Here is a 19462-nt window from a genome sequence, read left to right on the forward strand (position 1 = left end):
AAATGTCAGCTTTATTCCAATCACCATCTTTTCACTTTGCCATCTTCTTTGACCTTCCACAACATGAGCTCCATGCAGGCAGCAGCGTCCTCTGCAGTATCATGGTCCACTGGGAGAGGGCACAACAGCATCAGATAAATGGACAACACACACTCACGACTGACGATGAAACTCTGTGTAAAGTGTAGCCTATGAATGCAATTTCTACCATGTCATTTTGTCTGATGAGTCATATCAAAACGAGGGCTGATAACCTGATTATATGAAACATGTCAAGTTACATCTAAAGCATCAATGCACACAACTTCCACAAAGACCATTCCCATTTAATTTCACTGTACAAATTGGAAAAATTGAGAATATAAATCGATGGTCAGGAATATTATGTGCAGGGTACCTCAAGGATCAATATTGGGGCCAACACTGTTCACATTGTATATTAATGAGATATGTGGTGTATCAAAAATTATGAAATGTATACGTTTTGCTGATACAAATATTATATGCTCAGGGGAGAATCTTCAGCAGCTCTTGGTGGATATCACACAGGAAATGAATAAATAAAAAATGTGGTTTAATATAAATGAATTGTCACTGTATTTGAAAAGAAGAAAAAAAAATAAAAGAAATAACGGAAAAGTGACATACCAGTACAAATAATGATTGATAATACAACTATAGAAAGAGTTGACCACAACACATTCCTGTGTGGTAATCGATGAAAGAATTTGCTGGAAACCCCACATAAGTCATATATGAATTAAAGTTGCCAAGTGTGTGGGTGTTATGAAGAGATCCAGTCATTTACTTAATCACACAACTTTGCTTATGCTGTATCACTCACTCATTATGCCATATCTAAATTATTGTGTTGAGGTCTGGGGACAAATTTACTACCTCTGGTTACGCTCCAAAAAAGAGCCATTAGAACTGCCAACAAGGTCAGATATAATGAACATACTAAACCATTATTTCTCAAATCATCTTTGAAATTAATGGACTTGGTAAAGTACAAAACGGCTCAAATTATGTTCAAGGCATCAAAGAACGCTCTTCCTGGCAACATTCAAAACCTATTTCAGTATAGAGAAGGTCATCATAAGTACAACCTTAGAGGAAATTATATAAACTATATCATACAAGTGTAAGAACTACACTAAAAACTGTGCATTTCAGTGTGTGGAGTAATCCTATGGAACGGTTTGGAGGAGGAGGTTAAAACGAGTAAAACCAGTTTAAAAGAAAGTTTAAAAAGGGAGTGATGAAGATGTATTTGGATGTGGGTGAAGGTGTTGCCTGTCGTTAAGATGATGTAGAGGGTGGAGGAGGGTAGGGGTTATAGAGAGGGTCTGGGCCGGTGTTTGTTTGTGTGTGGATCATATTGGTATTCATAATAATAGACCACTTACATTATTATGAACTTGTGGTCTATTGTTTGGTACTTGCTGTGTGTACTGTCCTGTGTTTGTTATCTGCATGCAGGTTTGAAATAAAGTATGATTGATTTGACTGTTGATTGTTTCTAATGGACCACTAATGTCCGGTGGTGCATGTAGACAGAGACTGATACACATTGGAGTGTACTCATGGATTGGGAACACATTCTTTTGGGTTCAAACATGACTAACACAGTTAATGTCCACATTTCCAGAGGCGGGGGAGGAGGGGTGTATGTGTCTGACCCACCACTCTCCTGGATGATTCTCCTCAGGTAGTCTGTAGTCAGGCTGTGCAGAGTCAGCTTGTGGGGCAGGCCCAGGCGGTGAGGGAACACTACAGATATGTCCACCACTGTCCCATGGAGCAGCTAAGACACGTGCGGGAAGAACGCACACTGTCAAACATTCAATCACCTAGGCTTTAATCAGCTGCTCACGACAACAGGATTGTAGCATTTAAATGTTTGTGGATCTATAAGAGCCTCTTAAGCCGGCCTAAAACAACAGCTCTGCGTGTGTCTTCCCATTATTACAAAATATATACATGAATTGAGCAGACTGACGTCTAGAGAGAATGGAACCAGCAGTGTTCAGTTCACCTTGAGCGCACAGAGGTCAGTGTCCAGGCTGTGGCCTATCACAATGGTGTCTGCACTGAGGATGCTCAGCAGGGCCTCCTGGACGTCTCGGATGGACGGACGGGCACCCGACACATCATCCTCACTGATGCCTGAAAACCTGGACCAGCACAGACATAGTTAATCAACTCCAGGGCATCCCTGTTGAGATACCGGGTTCAAACACACCTTCCTCACTCCTTTGGAATAAGTATTGGAACAGGGCATGGGGAGCTTTTGAGACCTACACCTCATAAAAAATAAAAAAACAACAACTACTGAGACATGAAATAGACACTAAAACAAAACAAAAATACACAAGAAAAAAAAGAAAGAAAACAATGTAAAGTATGCCTACGACAATGGTAAGCTAAAAATGACCCCATTCATGACGACCTGTGTGTTCCGAGACCATATAATACCTGGTGTTGTAGTCAATAACCTCGTGGTCAGGTTTGACGAAAGTGTCGTAGATGACCTGCAGGCAGGAGTTGACCACAGTCACTCTGGTCAGCTCCAAGCCATAGGTGGTGTAGCACTACAGACCAAAACAGGACTCAGTAATGTTGCGTGTTAAGTCATACAGACAATGCCATGACAGCTAGGAGAAGCCGCCTAGTGTAGAGAACAGGAGACTTGTGAATGCACCAGGAGTTAGCTGTGAATGCTACCTAGATTATCTGTGAAGTTAAATTAAGGGAGTCTAAAGTTATTTTTATCTCACCATTTCAGTGTCTACAGAATAAACCCCAGGGCAGCTTTTCTCTGAGGCAGGTCTGGGGAGGGTTTTCACAAAGCCATCCAGGCTCACGGCATCATGGACGTGCAGCTGGAGGAAGGGGGATACACGCATTACACACCCTTGATGGTTGTTCATTTTGTAATTTTTGGGCCTGCAAACTGCAGCATAAAGGGTGTGACTTTGGTACTCCATTGAGAATGAACAGTGTTCTTGAAATAGAATATCACGCGTCCAGTTACTTACCTTGAAGACTTGGCATCCAGGTGCTCCGACCACCCCCTCGCAGCAGCTGTAACGCGTTTCCACACCACCTGGAACTGAAATGAGCAAAGGTTTTGAGTAAACAGTGACTGTTCTAGTCTAGCTTGAAAACCTTAGCCTTGCTTACCTTTGTTCTCAACGCCTTTCCCATAGTGGTAGGTGCACTCTTCCTTGCGAGTATGTTTTCCTGTTTGGCTCACAGAGTAAGTGGCCCCACAACGACAGCAGATCCTCTTTAGGGCTTTTTACCCCCAGAGAACAATGAAGAGAGTGAGAGAAGAGAGATGACTAAAGTACACCATCTACAGGCATTAGAGAGTATTACAAGCTATATGACCATCAGCTGATTGGAATTCTTTGTGTTTTAAAATTGTTAAATGAATGCAACCAATGGATACCTAGAATAAAAATGGTTTATTTTATTACAGTCTACTGGATCCATTAATTTTGTTGGCTTAAAGAGGCACACTGCCACATGCACATTTGACACAAACTGTCAAAATCAGCACCTCAGTAATGCTTGCTTATACTGTACTTACGATCAGTAGTCCCTTTCTTGTTGTCAACATAGAGTATAGCATTGCCTGGTCTCTCTGGGTGCTGCAGAGGGTAGTTATTCTCTATACGGGACTCCTCTGACAGAAGGTGTTCCTTCAAACTCTCATACAAAGCAGCATCAGCTGGATCAAAAAATGAATACAATATTTGCAGTCCTATTTTGGTGCTGATGAATTAGAAAAGTGCGCTGAATCTGATAGGGTTGGGTTTATGGGTTTAAAGAGAAGATTGCTACTGACCATTTCCTTTCAGTGCTGTGACATTCAGTGGAATCTTGCCTCTGGACACGTGGTCACTGGTTTCATGTTGAACTGCAGAAAATAAAAAAACACAAGTCAAAAGAATAGAACTTAACCACCTTGTTAGAACATGCATGTGCATGTAACCTTAAGAAGCCTTATTAAACCTGGTGCCAAATAACTGGACTGAAATCTAGGTGTCATTTGATTCTGATCTTAATTTTGAGGCCCATATTAAGAATGTGACAAGGACATCCTTTCATCACTTGAGAAACATTGCTGAGGTGAAACCTTTTCTCACCCAGGCTGAAAGACTAAGTTGGATTACTGTAACGCCATCCTGTCTGGTCTACCAAAGAAAGCCATTAATCCAGTCTTACAATCACTACACTGGTTACCGGTCAGTTTTAGAATTTGTATTAGTTTATAAATCACTCCATAGTCATGCACCTTAATACATATCAGGCATGTTTTTAAGATATACACCAAGTAGGTCTGTGAGGTCCTCTGGCACTGAACAGTTCCTAGAGCCAGGACCAAGACACACAGGAAGGCAGCCTTCAGTTTTTATGCCCCCACCATCTGGAACAGCTTGCCAGAAAACTTCAGAATGGCTGAAACTGTAGTAACTTTTAAGCAAGATCATAAAGCATACTTTTTAAATCTTGCTTGATTTAAAACTTTTTTACTGTTTCTTTTAAATTATTTTCATATATTTTGTTTACTTGTATTTTGTAACATTTACTATGAACAATGTTTTTGTTGATCTTTCCTTATTCTGTAAAGCACTGTGTGCTACATTTGCTTGTATGAACATGTGCTATATAAATAAACTTGACTTTGACCTATACAGAGGTATTCCTCTCACCTATCTAGAGTCTCACCTTTGGCTGACGAGATACTTTGGTTCTTCAGCCTCTTCAGTGCATTCACAGCAACACTCAGATACTTGAGTTTGTTGATGCTGCGATCATACACGGTCTTCTCCTCAGAAAGTGCCTATGCAAAGAGCAGTGTCACTGTTTCTGCTCTCTGGGGCAAAACTCATGGCTACAAAAGATCATGTTCAAACCTTCTCAAAAGCCTCCTGCACAGTGCTGGATGTTTTGAGGAGCTCCTCCACAAACAGGTTGACGTAGCGCTGTCGTACGTCATGGGGGACTTTAGCACTGACCTCGGGTCGGAGCTTGGCCTTGCGCTTCATAGCAATGGGCTAGGTAGAACAACAACAACAACAACAACTTTACAATGTATTTTACTGCCAGTTTACATGGATCATAAAAGCTTTGAGTGCATGCTATAATTAAGCCAGTAATTCTTGATTTAAACAAGGGACAATAGCTCACAAATCCAAATTATTTGGCAGAATTCTAAATGCATTGCTCACCTTAGCAGGGATACAGGCAAGTGGAGGGGCCAAAGGTACATGGGACACTGAGGTTGCGTAGACTGGTATTACTGGGGTAGGAACTGGTAATACTGGAGTCCCTGAGGTGCTGACCGGGGTTATGGGCACAGCATAGCTTCCCTCTGGCAGGATGAAGTGCAGGCTGTTGCCCACCTTGATGGCATGGTCCAGTGGTATGATATTCATACAGGCTGGGAGGAGAAAACAAAAAGATCCATCTATAAATATGAGAAGAGTACAACTGCTGGTGACACTGTACAACCAGTACTTCTCACCCCATGGTAGAATTCACATTAGTGGAGTTAAGCCTTCATACCTACAACAATTTGCACATTCCCTTCATTCTTAGTTCCGATGTACATAATGCATGTTAATAATACCAATGCACCAACCATTGATCCAAACCAACCACTACTCACCGTTTTGCATGGGAGCATGGTGATTGGAGAGGTGATGAGTGGGAGGAGGGACCAAGGTCACCAGCTTCCTCTGAGTAGTGGAGGAGATGAAGGCCTGGCCCCCCTTCAGGGCTGCAGTCAACATGGAGGCCCTCTGCTGCAGCTGCTGGATCCTGGAGGGGTTGGCCTGCTGGGGGACCTGTGGCCCCCGCAGAGGGACTATCACCTGGGCTTTACTATTGGCCACCGGCTGGGGGAGGACAGTGAAAAAAAATCAGTGAAAGTGACATTATATATAATTAGATGTTGCATTGCATTTTAGTGCAAATCAAGGGGAGATTTCCGGTATACCTCAGTGAACCTGGATACGTGGGCCACCCTCTTCCTCTGGACTGGCGTCACTTTGGGTTTCACAGTAACCTCTGGTGTCGCCACATCTACACTACCCACCTGCAACACACAGGGTGGAATTCCTGTGGCTCTCCAGTGAATACTTAAATTAAAATGTTCTGTCCTTTCCCCACTTATTACTACATACTTACAGGTGGAGCAGGCCTGAACGTGGATCCCCCCTCCTCCTCCTCCTCCTCCTCCTCCTCTTCCTCCTCCTCCTCTTCCTCCTCCTCTCCCTTGTTGGCCTCCATGAAGATGCGATAGCATTCCTCCGTCGGGTCGCTGTCCGATAACTCCATGTCTGAATAGTTGAGCTCCTCCTCACTGAAGTAAATGGCCGCAGGCTCCATTACAGACTGCTCGAATGGAGCAGTAGATGATAGGGTTACTCCCTGAGAAATGTGTGACAGGGATGTGGATGGCACGTGAAGGGGTTGGCAAGGCTGACAGTGGGTGACGCCTGCAGAAGTGGCTGCTTGCTCCAGGTAGTTTGCAGGTGAAACTGCAAACATTTGTGTTTGCTGTGCCATTTTCTGGGCATATGGCAGTGACGGCATACTTTGTGAAGGTGACCAGTAACTTTGACCCACGCACTGGACCACCTGCTGCTGTTCACATGTCTGGCCTTCGGTAGTGACTTCATGGGATGAAGAGAAAGGGGTCGGGAGCAGAACTGGGTGAGAAAAGGTAGCATTGTGTACCTGTGAGCCTTCACAAGGTTGAAAGGGATCATTTTGAGCTCCAAAGAAGGATAGTTCATGTTCAAGCAAACCAGACTCTGCCATTAGTGAAGTCACACTCTCCTTAACAGGTGAATTTGTATCTGTATGCATATGTAAGGATGCTTCCATCTTGGGTTGTTCAGGTTCTGTGCTACAGGTATTCTCCACAATAGGGTCGGACTCCTGATAACTAACCTGTTGACCTTCACTCCTAAGATCTTCCAGATATTTGGATAGGTCATCAAACACACTCACAATACTGACTTTACATGTGTTATGCTGGCCAACAGAAACACTGGATACTTGTAGGTTTTCAGTGTTGTCAACTTTCACAGCCTTCTGCGCCTCTGACATGGCAGACTGAGGTTTAACTGTGACTACCTGAGGGATGGCAGGAACAGGTGGTGGAACGTCAGCTACCGGAACTTTCTCTAAGACTTCCTGTACTTTCTTTGCGGTGATGTTTTGCTGCTTTAGAGCTCGAGTCCTCTTCTTGTCAGGAGAGAGGGGCACATCAATGATGAGGATCCCCTCTTCTTCAGACTCATCTGCAAACTCTGAGGACAGTGGCCTCTTTGGGTCACTCTTTGGGTCATTGCACGCAGTTTCACGAATCCTTTTCACACTCTGTCCACTTTTTACTTTCTGCTCTTTACTCTGTTGGAATTTATATGCCGCTGAGCCACTAGAATGCAATAGGTCAGCAGAGAAGTTGGACATAGGGTCATACTCCAAATCCGTTCTTGGTTTGGAGTTGTCTACTACATACTTCCCCGCTGGAGAAAAGGGTTTCTTTGGCCGTTCCGGTGCAAATCTTGGTCCATTTCCATTCAAATCTTTACCTTCACTTCTAGGTAGGGGAATAGAGACTTTCTGGGAGCTTGTGCTGGTACAGTCCACCTGTATTGTTTGATATTGAGAAAGTCTCCTCCGCTCTTTCTCCACCTCACTCTTCACAGTTTCGATTTCTTTGTTGATCCTCTCCAGCTCCAACAGACAGTCCTTGCTCACAGGAGGTCCATTGATGGCAGTAGGCAATTCTAAGTGGAAATAGATAATCGGAGAATGATTAGGTAAATCATAATTGAATTATGTATATAATGTCTTCCAAAGACTGGTTGAAATGAAAGTGTTTTGCTTTCAGTGGTGTAGCCTAGTGGTGATTCAAGAACTACTATAACAACAGTAGGCTACACTAAATATTCTGAAATTGTTCCGTTTTTACACCAGTGGTGGATGAGATATACTCCGTATACCCTACACTACACAACTGTTTGCATTCTATTAGGCCTACTATTACTAAGTTCTCGATGATATTTTGTCCTACTATTTTGTCCTACTACTACTAAGTTATCCATGACACTTTGTTTGAAACGACATGCAAACTGCTAATTGATGACAGCCTGTAGCTCATGACTGACCTGCCACTGTTACCGAAGGCTCGTGTAGCGTGTCAAACATCGTCTGTTCCTCTTTGGCATGCTTGTACAGACAGTGGGGTCGCTCGCATAAAGCACGTCTGAAAAACGGACAATCTATTTCACCCAAAAACCCCACCGAGGGCAACATCGGCAACTGACCATTTGGCTTCGGCTTTAAAACGTTTGCTCAAATGCACCGACGTGTAAAAGCTCCGTGTACCACTTAATTAAACATCTGCCGTGACGTCAGTTTTACCTGGGGCATTCTCACCTCTCCCTTGTAGCCCCCTAGTCTCGCGAGATCATCATCCTGATATTTAATCGCCTATGAATGGTGATACATTGATGGTAAAAACGTATCTGTGCAACACAACAGTATCATATCGTATGATGGTTTAAAATCAGCCGTGAATAACCTGAAATAGTTTGAAATAAAATGTGCATTAGAGGCTTGATGGTGTCATGTCTGAGCGCTATACATTCCAAAACAGAAGGTGGCAGTGTGGTGGTTGTGTGTGCACCAACACCAGAAAAAAAGTAGTAGCCTAAGCTAGCCACTAAGGGGGAAAATCAACACATTAACATGCAAGTTTAAGAGATTTTACAGTGAACCTAGTGTAGCGCGACTAATCGTTCTGCGTCTTTAGAAATGGACATTGATACGGAAGACATTGGTGAAGATGAAACTGACTGGAACAGTACACCAACGCCAGCTCCTGCTGGTAAGCAAGCAATGGCAGGAGAGGCAGGCAGATAGTAACCTAGGCTACTTCTCAATCTACGCATGTGAAGTGGATACATTCACTGTCTTTCAATGCTGCGTCTGAGTAAAGTCTGAAGTTGTAGGCAACCAGTTATTGCTAGCTTATCTCAGCGTTATATGTGCCTCTTTCAGGGAGTCAAGCCAAAGTCTACAGTAAGCAACCATCACCACAGAGAGTCATCCTGCATTTTGACCTGGACTGTTTCTACGCCCAGGTTGAAATGATCCGAAACCCAGCACTGCGGAATGTGCCTTTAGGTCACTAACTTCACTCGCTCTAACTTTTCTATTTTAGCATTCCAGTTTGATCGAAATCTGTCAAAATCTACAGTGCCTATATTTCTCGTGTGATATAGGTATTCAGCAGAAGTACATTGTCGTCACATGTAACTATGTGGCCAGGGACCTCGGTGTTACCAAGCTGATGTCAGTAACAAGTGCCTTAGAGAAATGTCCTCAGCTGGTGTTGGTCAAGGGAGAGGACCTAACTTACTACAGGGAGACATCTTACAAAGTCACAGGTATGTAACCTCAGGCACTTCTCTGGATTCTAACATCAGCTCAGTAACTGATCATCTGGTAGATCGAACTACTGTTTTTAGTGAATGTGCTGTGGTGAAATCTACCTCACTCTACTTTTTATTCCTGCAGTGGAAAATACGAACCTCACCTGTTTCTGTGTTCTCCATCATTCAGAGCTGCTGATGTCCTACTGTCCATCGGTGGAGAGACTGGGCTTCGATGAGAACTTCATGGACATCACAGAGCTGGTGGAGAGAAGGCTGAGACAGGAAGGCGAGTCATCGAATTACTCATTCAACGGCCACACTTACAACCATGACGGTAAGTGGCTTTAGCCTCTACAATGTGATGAAACCAACATTTGGGCTGTGAAACGGCTAAAATTATAAACCATTTGCATTGGACTTTCAGTTTCCTTTTGCAGTGTTACCACCTTTGGATTCTAAACTGAATAAATGAATCTATGCAACATTGAAAGCAGGTTAAAGAGATAAGAATTGTAATTATGAATTTGGTTTGGTTTTTTCCTGTTGTGTTTTAGGTTTAGATGCCAATGCCAGGGACCACTCCAGACTGGCTATAGGCTCACACATTGCAGCAGAACTCAGAGAAGCTATTCACAAGAAACTGGGCCTGACTGGCTGTGCTGGCATTGCCACTAATAAACTACTGGCCAAACTGGTGTCAGGCACCTTCAAGCCCAATCAACAAACTACACTTCTACAGGAGAGCATCAAAGATATGATGAGCAGTCTGAGTGGTCTACGCAAAGTGCCAGGTATAGGATGTTTACTAATGTTGGCCTTGTTGTCCCATCTAGCCCCTAGTAGCTCGATCTCCCTTACTTTTTTCATAGGAGTAGGACACCAGACTGCAAAGAAGCTTCAGGCCTTGGGATTGGTCAGTGTGCGGGACCTGCAGCTCTTCCCATTGGCTGACCTTGAGCAGGAGTTTGGATCCTCCACTGCTCAGCGTCTCCGTAACCTTTCTCTGGGCATCGATGACTCCCCTGTCACTCCGACTGGTGCCCCCCAGGTACAGTATGACTGGGACACTCAACTATAAGCTTTGAGAATTGAAAAGGCTTTCAGCTATGAATGTTTTAGCAGGAACATAATCTCTCTCTGTCTGTTCTCGTAATATCAGTCTCTTAGTGATGAAGATTCCTTCAAGAAAATGTCCTCAGCAAAAGAAGTTTTTCAAAAAATCCAGGATTTGCTGAGCAGCCTCTTGGAGAGGTAATTCTAAGCTTTAAGTAAGCATGTACAGATGTTTGGTCTGCAAATAGAGAGAACTAGCTTTGAGCTAACCTAGCATTTTTTATTCTAGGATGTACAAAGATGGCCGCCAGCCACTGACCTTCCGACTGACAATCCGGAAATATACAGCCACCAACAAGTGGTTCAGCCGAGAGAGCCGGCAGTGCCCCATCCCCAATCACATAGGACAGAAGATTACATCAGGTACCTTTTCAACAAGTAATTTTACTACCCCAAATAGATCATGTGCACTAAAAAAAAAAAAAAAAAAAAAGTCATGAGTCGTGCACAGAAATATCACAGTTAGCTCATTGTAGATAACGTGTAGTTAAAAACTTTTTTCAGGTAGCAGTGATGGCTTAGCCCAGCTCATCTCCATGGGCATGAAGCTGTTCAACAAGATGGTGGACACCACTGCAGCCTTCCACCTCACCCTCATCAACGTTTGCTTCAGTAACCTGCAGGCCAGAGGAGCCGCCAACAGCAAGGGCTCCATCTTCTCTTTCTTTACACACAAATCTCCTGACAAGACCCAGACCTCTCCCCAGTGTCAGGTATTACAGTAAGATAGAGAGCACAATATTTTCCCTCTCTTTTCTCCGTTGTACTGTAGCTACTTTAAGCCTTAAAGTATGGATGTGTTTGTATTCATTAATTATTGTGCTAAAAAAAAATTCTGCCTTTCTCTCCTTTCCCAATAGGATGGTTTGTTTCAATGTAGGAGTAGCACTTCTATGGAGCAGGGCGGGTCTAACACGGAAGGTAGTAGGCCCGAGGGAACGTTTGACCAAGATGCTTCACAATGGATACCAGCAACTCCTCCCGATCTGGGTGACCAGCCACACTGGCAATCAGCAGGAAGACTTAGCCCGCTGACCAGCCCGCTGACCACCCCACAGCCTCGGTCAGTCACGTCCCATATATGTGGAACAGTGAGTAACCAAAGGACTGACACGCCTGAGTCAAAGCACTCTGTTAGGTTGCCCCTAAACGTCGACCCTGAAGTGTTCAGCCTCTTACCTGAGGATATTCAGAGAGAGCTGCTATCGCCTGCCAACCCAGACAGATCCCAGAAACCCCTCATCCACAGCACTCTGGCTGCCACAGTATCTTGTGGTGAAAGGATCCAGTCTGCCCCATGCAAATTCACTGATAAGGTTTTCAGTGACTTGGAACCTCCAAGAACACAGACAAATTACAATTTCATGGCACTCCCAGACCCACAGGCATCACAAGTAAATTGCTCAGCAGAGGAGGGGACGTCTATAGACCAGTTGTCCGCGTGTCAGTCGACTGACTCTGACTTACCGAAGGACATTGACCCTGAAGTGTTCTCTGAGCTGCCCCCTGAGGTGCAGAGAGAGTTGCGTTCTGAATGGAAGCAACAGAAACCCATCCTGAAAATCACTCCCACCTCAAAGAAACAGGGGAAAAGCTCACTGGCCAAAGAGAGGAAGGCTGCAGCTAAAGGCAGTCAGAGGAATAACTTGCTGAAGTATTTCAAGCCCAGCTGAGGTGTGAATATGCCTGGCATACAAGGGATTTTACCAAAGTCAATGTTGATTATCATAGGCCCTCAAAAATGTTTGAATGTGTGGTATATTGTAAGAGATATATATTTTGATGTTCAAAATTGTGTTTTTCAAACAAAGAAAAGTTAATCCAGTCAGTTAATATTATTGCATTTTACTGTTAAAAGTAAACAGATGCTGATATTTTATTATGTTTAAATAAAAAAAGATTTATTGATTCATGCAGTCAGTTTGCATTGTGCTTGTTGGTTCCCTAAGGATTAGTTATAGTGAGAACCAAGTCAGCTTGTTGTGAAAGCCTGCCCCCTGGTGCTCAGATGTCTCATTGCAACAGTTAAGCAAGATTAATTGTATACTGTGTACAAGCGAAAATATCCTGTATAATCTTAGACTTAATATACCTGTAGATATAGCAAGTTGACATATTATATAATATGCAATAGTGTATCCATATTATGGGACACAAAATACATTTGAACCCCATGTGTTGTTAAAAACGTAGCTTTAAGTATGGAGCGTGTGTTGAGTGTAGGGATTAGTCTAGCTGCTGAGCCTCCAAAGGAGGGAGAGAACGGGGCCTGGAGGGGGTTCACAAAGTCTGTGGTTGGCTGGCTTCCACTGAAATCCACAGAAGCAAACCTTATTCCTCGACAAGGCTACAATCCCAGTTGTCAAAGAGCTTTTTTTCCTCCCTGAGAAATACCAGAAAACACAAGGTCTGTGAGGACTACACTGTTTGGTTTTTTTAGCTGGAAACTCCTCCCTTTATCACATGTGAGAGGGAAAGGTTTAAGCAATAGCATGTCAACTCCCACTATTTGTTTACCAAAGACTGGTTAGGTTCCCTGGATGGAAGTTGGCATTACCTCTGGCTAACTTGGTAAGATTGAGCATATTTATTTTCCTTCAATATATGGACTGAAATGTATTTTGGCTTTTTTGTGTATGAATATGTATTGTATATGTATGTAATGCATATCCAGTAACCCCTAAACCTTTCTCAGAATGTTATACAGATAGATGATTGTCTAAATCACCAATTTCACAGCTACAATTACTGTGTAATGTCATATTAAAACATATGTCTTTAATAACAACTTGCAATGAATAGAAGGCGACTAATGAGGAACACAGCCTGTTTTGACAGTTGCAATAGGGACCCACAGTTTTTGGCTGGGTGTGTCATTCTCTTTGGGTGTGCTGATTGAACAGAACCCAATACCTTTGATCATGCACATGGGGAATGAGTATTTTATGAGGGCATCCGTTTCCTGCTTATTGCTGTGTTGAGGGAATTGGAGTCACATGACCGACTGCTTCCAAAATATCACACAGAGAGTGGAGAAAACACATAGGTACAGGTATGAATAAACAAGAATTTTGTGCTTTCAGACTATTTCTCAGTCCAACAGATAATTTAATCAGTCAGTCTGTCCTGTCTGGTTGGTGATGTGGTATATCAAAAACCTGTCCGTCTTTTACCCTTGTCTTCCACATCCATTACAATTTATAATGTCCAGCAGGTATGGACATAGCCTATGGTAACTGCACAAGTGGCCTCAAGCATCTTTCAGAGTAGAACTGTATCTGTGTAACACTTCTATCTGTGTAACAATCACTGTCTGAGTTCCCCCCCCAGCGCACACAGGCCAGCCACTTGACCGCTCATGTGAACAGCGGGTCCAGTCATGTGCTAATGTAGCTCCTCTCTGATCAGCTTTTTAATGAATTCCCAGTTATGACGGGCCACTAAGTCTCTGTGATTATGAACCTGCTGACTGGGAATTCCAGCTATGTCCTCAGGCACTACAGTATGTCCTCTAGTCTGGAAGACCTATGTGGACACATTCATCTGTTTTTTTTGTTTATTTAAATACATGCACGTATCAGAAGCAGATCATGTTTCTGACATAGGCTAATTTAGAGTCACGGGAGGCCCCCATAAAGTCTCCCATAGCAATGATGCTCACTCCACTCAGTCATAAGCTCTCAAGTGTTTTACCTCATTATACTTTACAATGTTGTAAGTTGGACTTTCAAATGTAGTCATTTTAGGTGTTCAGCTTTTGCACTTTGTTCACTTCCAGAGAGTCTTCATGGTAAATAGAAATTATGATCAGATTTTGCCTATCGTATTGGATTAAATCCTGCAAATGAGTTGTTCAAAACCAAAAAACAGTATTGGGAATCCAATCAGATCAAGTAATCTAATCCTACATTCGCTTTATTATGGATCAAATCTGAAAAAATTGGTTGAAACTTTAACATAGGATTGGGATCCTGTTAATGGGGATCTGGTCATCTTGAACAGTCTGAATCTGGATCAATGTGATCCTATTCTGAATTGCTTTGAAATACTACGACTGAATTTGAGTTGTCTGATCCTGGATCACAAAATATGGGATATCAAAATCGGATCGGATCTGATTGATATTATAAATTTAAAATCCTGACCCCAGAACTCCAATGGCCTCATCCACCCAGGACTGAAGACACTCCGGTGGCTCCAGAATGTGGAGCAACTCATCACTGCTCAGCATTGTCCAGCAGCATGCCAGTGGTCTTCTCAGCCTGGCTGGGGTGATTGTTCTGGATGAGCAATACGAACGAGGTTCTATCAGTATTGGCTTCTGCTTTTTGAGCGGGGCAACAGACAAGAGGGTGGTTGTCAAGTAGCTTGGCTGACACGACCCTCATGGCTCACAGTGCAGAGAGAGCTATGCAACACTGGAGGAATTAGCTGCTTGCTGTTGAACAGCTGATGATGCCTTGAGTTGGGCACCAGGCTCCAGTTCCAGCCTGGGAGGTAGAGTGGCTGGCTGGGGATTGCAAGGTCCCCAGTTTGATCCAAGGACCTGGCAGTGTGCTGAAGTGTCCTTGAGCAAGACTCTGAACGCCAAAATCTCCCACGGTGGTACAGCACTGTCACCTCACAGCAAGAAGGTCCTTTTCTGTGTGGAGTTTGCATGTTCTCCCCGTGTTCGCAAGGGTTTCCCCCATAAAGAACCCAATACGAAAAACATGTAGAACACATTGTTAACACTGTCCGTCCCTAACGAAAACAGACAGGAGCACTAGTTGGTCCCCAGGCGCAGCCCATGCATACTGCCTACTACCAAGTGTGCCAAAGTGTCCTTCAGCAAGACACTGAACCCCAAAATCGCTCACATGGCGTAGTACCTAGTACTGGGCCTTTCTGTGCAGAGTTAGCATATTCTCCCCGTGTTCGCAAGGGTTTCCTAACAAAAGAATCCAATATGAAAAACATGCAGAAGAACAGAGGCTCTTCAGTTCAGTCTCTGAGCACTTGGACTTGGTCCCTGGGCGCCCCAGGCTGCCCATTGCTCTTAGCTGCCCCCGGGATGCGTTAAATGCAAAGAGGAACTTCCACTGGCGACCGCAGATGCATGTGTGAATGTGTGTTGTGTGTGGTTGTCGCCACTCATTTCACTGTGTGTATTTGTGTCAGGCACCATGTGGCAAATAAAAGACGCCTCGAGGTCCCTGAATTACATATATATAATATATATCATATATTGTCTGCTCCTAACTGCCCTTGGGGGAAGGACGACGGGATAGGGAAGAGCAGGAGAAGAATTTCATTGATGGATTCTCATTCATTCAGTCATTTTGTGTGTGTGTGTGTGTGTGTGTTTGTTTGTTTCGGCGTGACAATAGTAGATGTTTGTTTTTTCTGAGAAATCTGGTTGGGTTACAGCAGGGGTACTGGTTGATTACTGGATGGGGTACAGCATTGATGGCGGTCATCCTCTGTGTGAGCTGCACCGGCTGTGGAGATACATCTGGTGTTGAGCCTTGGTCTGGACAGGGGCCACATACCAGGGCTTGGAGCCCTTGGTCCAGCCATTCATCATTCTCAGTGCTTTTCTTGTCTCCTCCCCTGAGGAGAAGAGGAGAAGCTCCTCCCTGCCGCGGCCAGCCCCCATCATCACCTTACAGCTGGGGATCCTTCCAAAGACTGGGAACACTAGCCTACTGTGTAATAACTTCTCATCAATGGCATCTGGTAGAGGTGCTTCACACAAAGGTTAATCCCCTGGTAGAGAGAAACACAGTTTGGTCAAATATGATGTGTGCATAGTTGTGTGAGTTTAAACCACAAAAGGGAACCCAATAATCTACAGTCTGGTTCCAAGATCCTGCTTCCTCCACTGAAACTTGTTTCTTAGCTCCTATGAGATGCTCAGTGTTCTCCTGGGCATGGCCCACATACAGCTGCCTCCCATAGACTACCGTACCATCCGGGTCATTCACAGCCCCTCAGATGCTGGTAGATGGTCCATATTTGCCGAAGTTCTTTACATAAACATTTTTAAATTCTTTGTCCCCATTTTCTAGTGCTGCTTCCAATGCAACACTTCCCATTTAATATTCTGTCCAATATTAGTTTGGTTTAAGCGCTGTGTGTGCCTGTCAACTAGCAATGCCTTTACTGACAGCTACAGACTTCTGAGGCATGGTTCAGAACGTTAATAAGCATGATAGGTCTCGTAGTCATATAGAAGAGAAATTACTACAACAACATTGACAACTCAGAATGCTGTGGGGTTGTGATTGTATTTTGTCTTCTAGGGCAGGCTCTGCACAATGACTGATGGAGAGTATGACTACCTTATCAAGCTCTTGGCCTTGGGGGACTCGGGAGTGGGGAAGACCACCTTCCTCTACAGGTACACTGACAACAAGTTCAACCGCAAGTTCACCACCACGGTGGGGATTGACTTCAGGGAAAAGAGAGTGGTGAGAGGCCATGCTTTATAGAATCCCTTATTCTTTTCAAGCATTACATATCCAGTACAAGCCAATATGTTTATGATCTTTTGCATTAACCCTAAATTCATTTTTCGGTGGCATTTAGATTTTCTGATTGGTACATAAACTTTGATGTTTTTAAATATTTTGTCTCTGCATTTGAGGTTTTGATGAAGATATGTTGTGTCCTCAGATGTACACGGGGACAGGCTTGGACGAGACCACAGAGAAAAGTTTCAGCGTACATCTGCAGCTCTGGGACACAGCAGGACAGGAGAGGTAGGGCGATACATTATTTCAATGTACTTATGGTAATAGTCAAGATATAAGGTGTGAAATATCATTAGGGTCATTTGGGCAGTATGACCCAAAGTATTGTTTATATGTTTTATACCAGGTTCAGGAGTCTAACAACAGCCTTCTTCAGAGATGCAATGGGCTTCCTGCTAATGTTTGACTTGACCAGTCAGCAGAGTTTTCTCAATGTCAGAAACTGGATGAGTATGTCTGAGCTTGCAGATCTGCCAAAGCCTTCAGATCAGTGATGTCTGTTTGATACAAGTCAGCACCATATTGCTAGTTTATATTAAATTAACCATGTCTATTTATGTAGCCTAATGTTACTCAAATTATCATGTGTTTATTCACACATATCCATTAAATCCATTAAATTGTCTGACATCTATCATTTGTTTGTCCAGGTCAGCTGCAGGCAAATGCCTACTGTGACAATCCAGATATAGTGTTAGTCGGCACTAAAGCAGACCTCCGTGACCAAAGAGATGTAACTGGGCGACAAGCTAAAGACTTGGCAGAAAGATATGGGTGAGTCTGCTAACCTGCACTAGTGCACTGAGCAACTGGAAAAGTCATTTCGTCATTAAGACCTATTCTGATCTAATTTCATAATTGAAAACAGTCCCTACCTATATATACTGTACAAATAATTCCCAGTCTTTACCCTTCACTGAAAAGCGTAGGCATTCCACACCATTCAATCATGCACAGCAGTACAGTTCTCCACTGTGATTCTTCTGTGAATTCACCAGGAGGTGGAGTCAGTGAGCTATTACACCTAGTCCTCAAACCAACTGATCACCATTCTGAATGATCATAAATATTATTTATCCCAAACATTAACTGAAACATAGGTCTCTACCTTTGTATCAACCCCAGCCTACGGCCACCCCAGCCTGTCTTTAATGTAATGTAATTTCAGCCAGGGGGTGAGGTTATCCGGCCGGTGACCATGTGACCATAGGTTCTCTTCTCCTCTGATCCCAGCATCCCCTACTTTGAGACGAGTGCTGCCACAGGGGCTGAGGTGGACAAGTCGGTGACCACTCTGCTGGACCTGGTGATGAGGCGTATGGAGCAGAGCACACGGGGGGCTGGGGCCTCGCCCAAGGCCCCCAGCGGGAGTGCCGCTAACAGCCACGAGGCCGAGGCCACCCCCCGGAGGGGATGTTCCTGCTAAAATGTCTTCCTGTGTTTATCACAGGGACACTCAAATAAGCACTTCTTAATAGCCACTTAATGTACTTAATGTACAATACATTTGTGTGATTCCAAAAAGTTGTTGTTCAATCAGAAGGTTTAATGGTGTGGTAACTATGAAGGTTGGTCCATACAGATACTGTAGTGTACATCAATGGATATGGTATAAATGGTATAATCCTTATATAATAATAATAATAATAATAATAATAATAATAATAATAATAATGTGTATATACGTATGTATGTATGTATGCATGTATGTATGCATGTATGTATACATTTAAGAACCAATGTGCACACCACAAAAATGGTTTTCTTTAGTTCATTCCGGTTTATTTATTCAATTTATTCACAAACTGTGATTAGAAAATGTTAATTAATAGGATTTCAAGAGTCGTATATCAGAGAAAAAATAGTGTTTTATTTGACACATTGAGACATTGATGGAAGGAAAATGCAGGCACATACGTACATTTATCACTGAATATAATCCAAAACCATTTATGCAACTTATTCAGAGACATGGTTACATTTATTTATAATATGAATGATATAATATATATGAATGAGATAACAGATAATTATGTTACGCAAGCCAACATAGCAAAATCCTCACACAAATGAGTTGTGTATAGGATATATATTAGCTGCTATGCTTGATTATTTATGGAACAATTGTCATGCACATAGAGGAAAAGTCAAGTCAAGTAATAAAATGTTCCAAGGCCATGAAATACCCTTTAACATCCTATTTAAGTATATGGACAAAAATTAATTAAGTTGTTTCATACAAACATTCTTGGAGTTAATTAAAAGGTAAGTTAATGACTGAATTTTGAATTCAGTTATTGTCAGTATATTCTTTACCATGGTTGCTCTTAGGAAACACATGCAAGCATATAGTACAGTAAATCA

At 43.1% G+C, this 19462-nt stretch overlaps 3 protein-coding genes across 3 annotated transcripts; 2 read left to right on the forward strand and 1 right to left on the reverse strand.

Annotated features, from left to right (window-relative positions):
- Nucleotides 1-20: 20 nt before the first annotated feature.
- On the reverse strand, nt 21-8346 carry LOC311324861 (RNA exonuclease 1 homolog; the record flags this gene model as incomplete). Its single annotated transcript, XM_084457458.1, has 18 exons — nt 21-109; nt 1687-1807; nt 2039-2177; nt 2479-2594; nt 2781-2885; nt 3042-3115; nt 3187-3300; nt 3599-3739; nt 3857-3928; nt 4741-4855; nt 4929-5069; nt 5244-5455; nt 5684-5912; nt 6014-6112; nt 6205-6231; nt 6277-6447; nt 7081-7817; nt 8199-8346. The coding sequence occupies 18 exons, from the start codon at nt 8344-8346 to the stop codon at nt 21-23; spliced, it is 2850 nt and encodes a 949-aa protein (XP_084313584.1).
- A 436-nt stretch (nt 8347-8782) lies between these two features.
- On the forward strand, nt 8783-13032 carry poli (polymerase (DNA directed) iota). The gene is made up of 10 exons (XM_084457459.1): nt 8783-8920; nt 9094-9219; nt 9318-9482; nt 9658-9804; nt 10025-10261; nt 10340-10518; nt 10630-10721; nt 10813-10946; nt 11088-11296; nt 11444-13032. Exons 1-10 carry the CDS (start codon nt 8848-8850, stop codon nt 12254-12256), a joined length of 2175 nt encoding a protein of 724 aa, XP_084313585.1. The 5' UTR covers nt 8783-8847; the 3' UTR covers nt 12257-13032.
- A 3850-nt stretch (nt 13033-16882) lies between these two features.
- LOC311324863 (ras-related protein Rab-27B-like) lies at nt 16883-18524 on the forward strand (the record flags this gene model as incomplete). Its single annotated transcript, XM_084457460.1, has 5 exons — nt 16883-17035; nt 17241-17326; nt 17445-17548; nt 17749-17872; nt 18332-18524. The coding sequence occupies 5 exons, from the start codon at nt 16883-16885 to the stop codon at nt 18522-18524; spliced, it is 660 nt and encodes a 219-aa protein (XP_084313586.1).
- Between the last annotated feature and the right edge of the window lie 938 nt (nt 18525-19462).

This window comes from Borostomias antarcticus (assembly GCF_949987555.1).
Source record: "Borostomias antarcticus genome assembly, chromosome: 23".
In the NCBI taxonomy this organism is placed as follows: Eukaryota; Metazoa; Chordata; class Actinopteri; order Stomiiformes; family Stomiidae; genus Borostomias; species Borostomias antarcticus.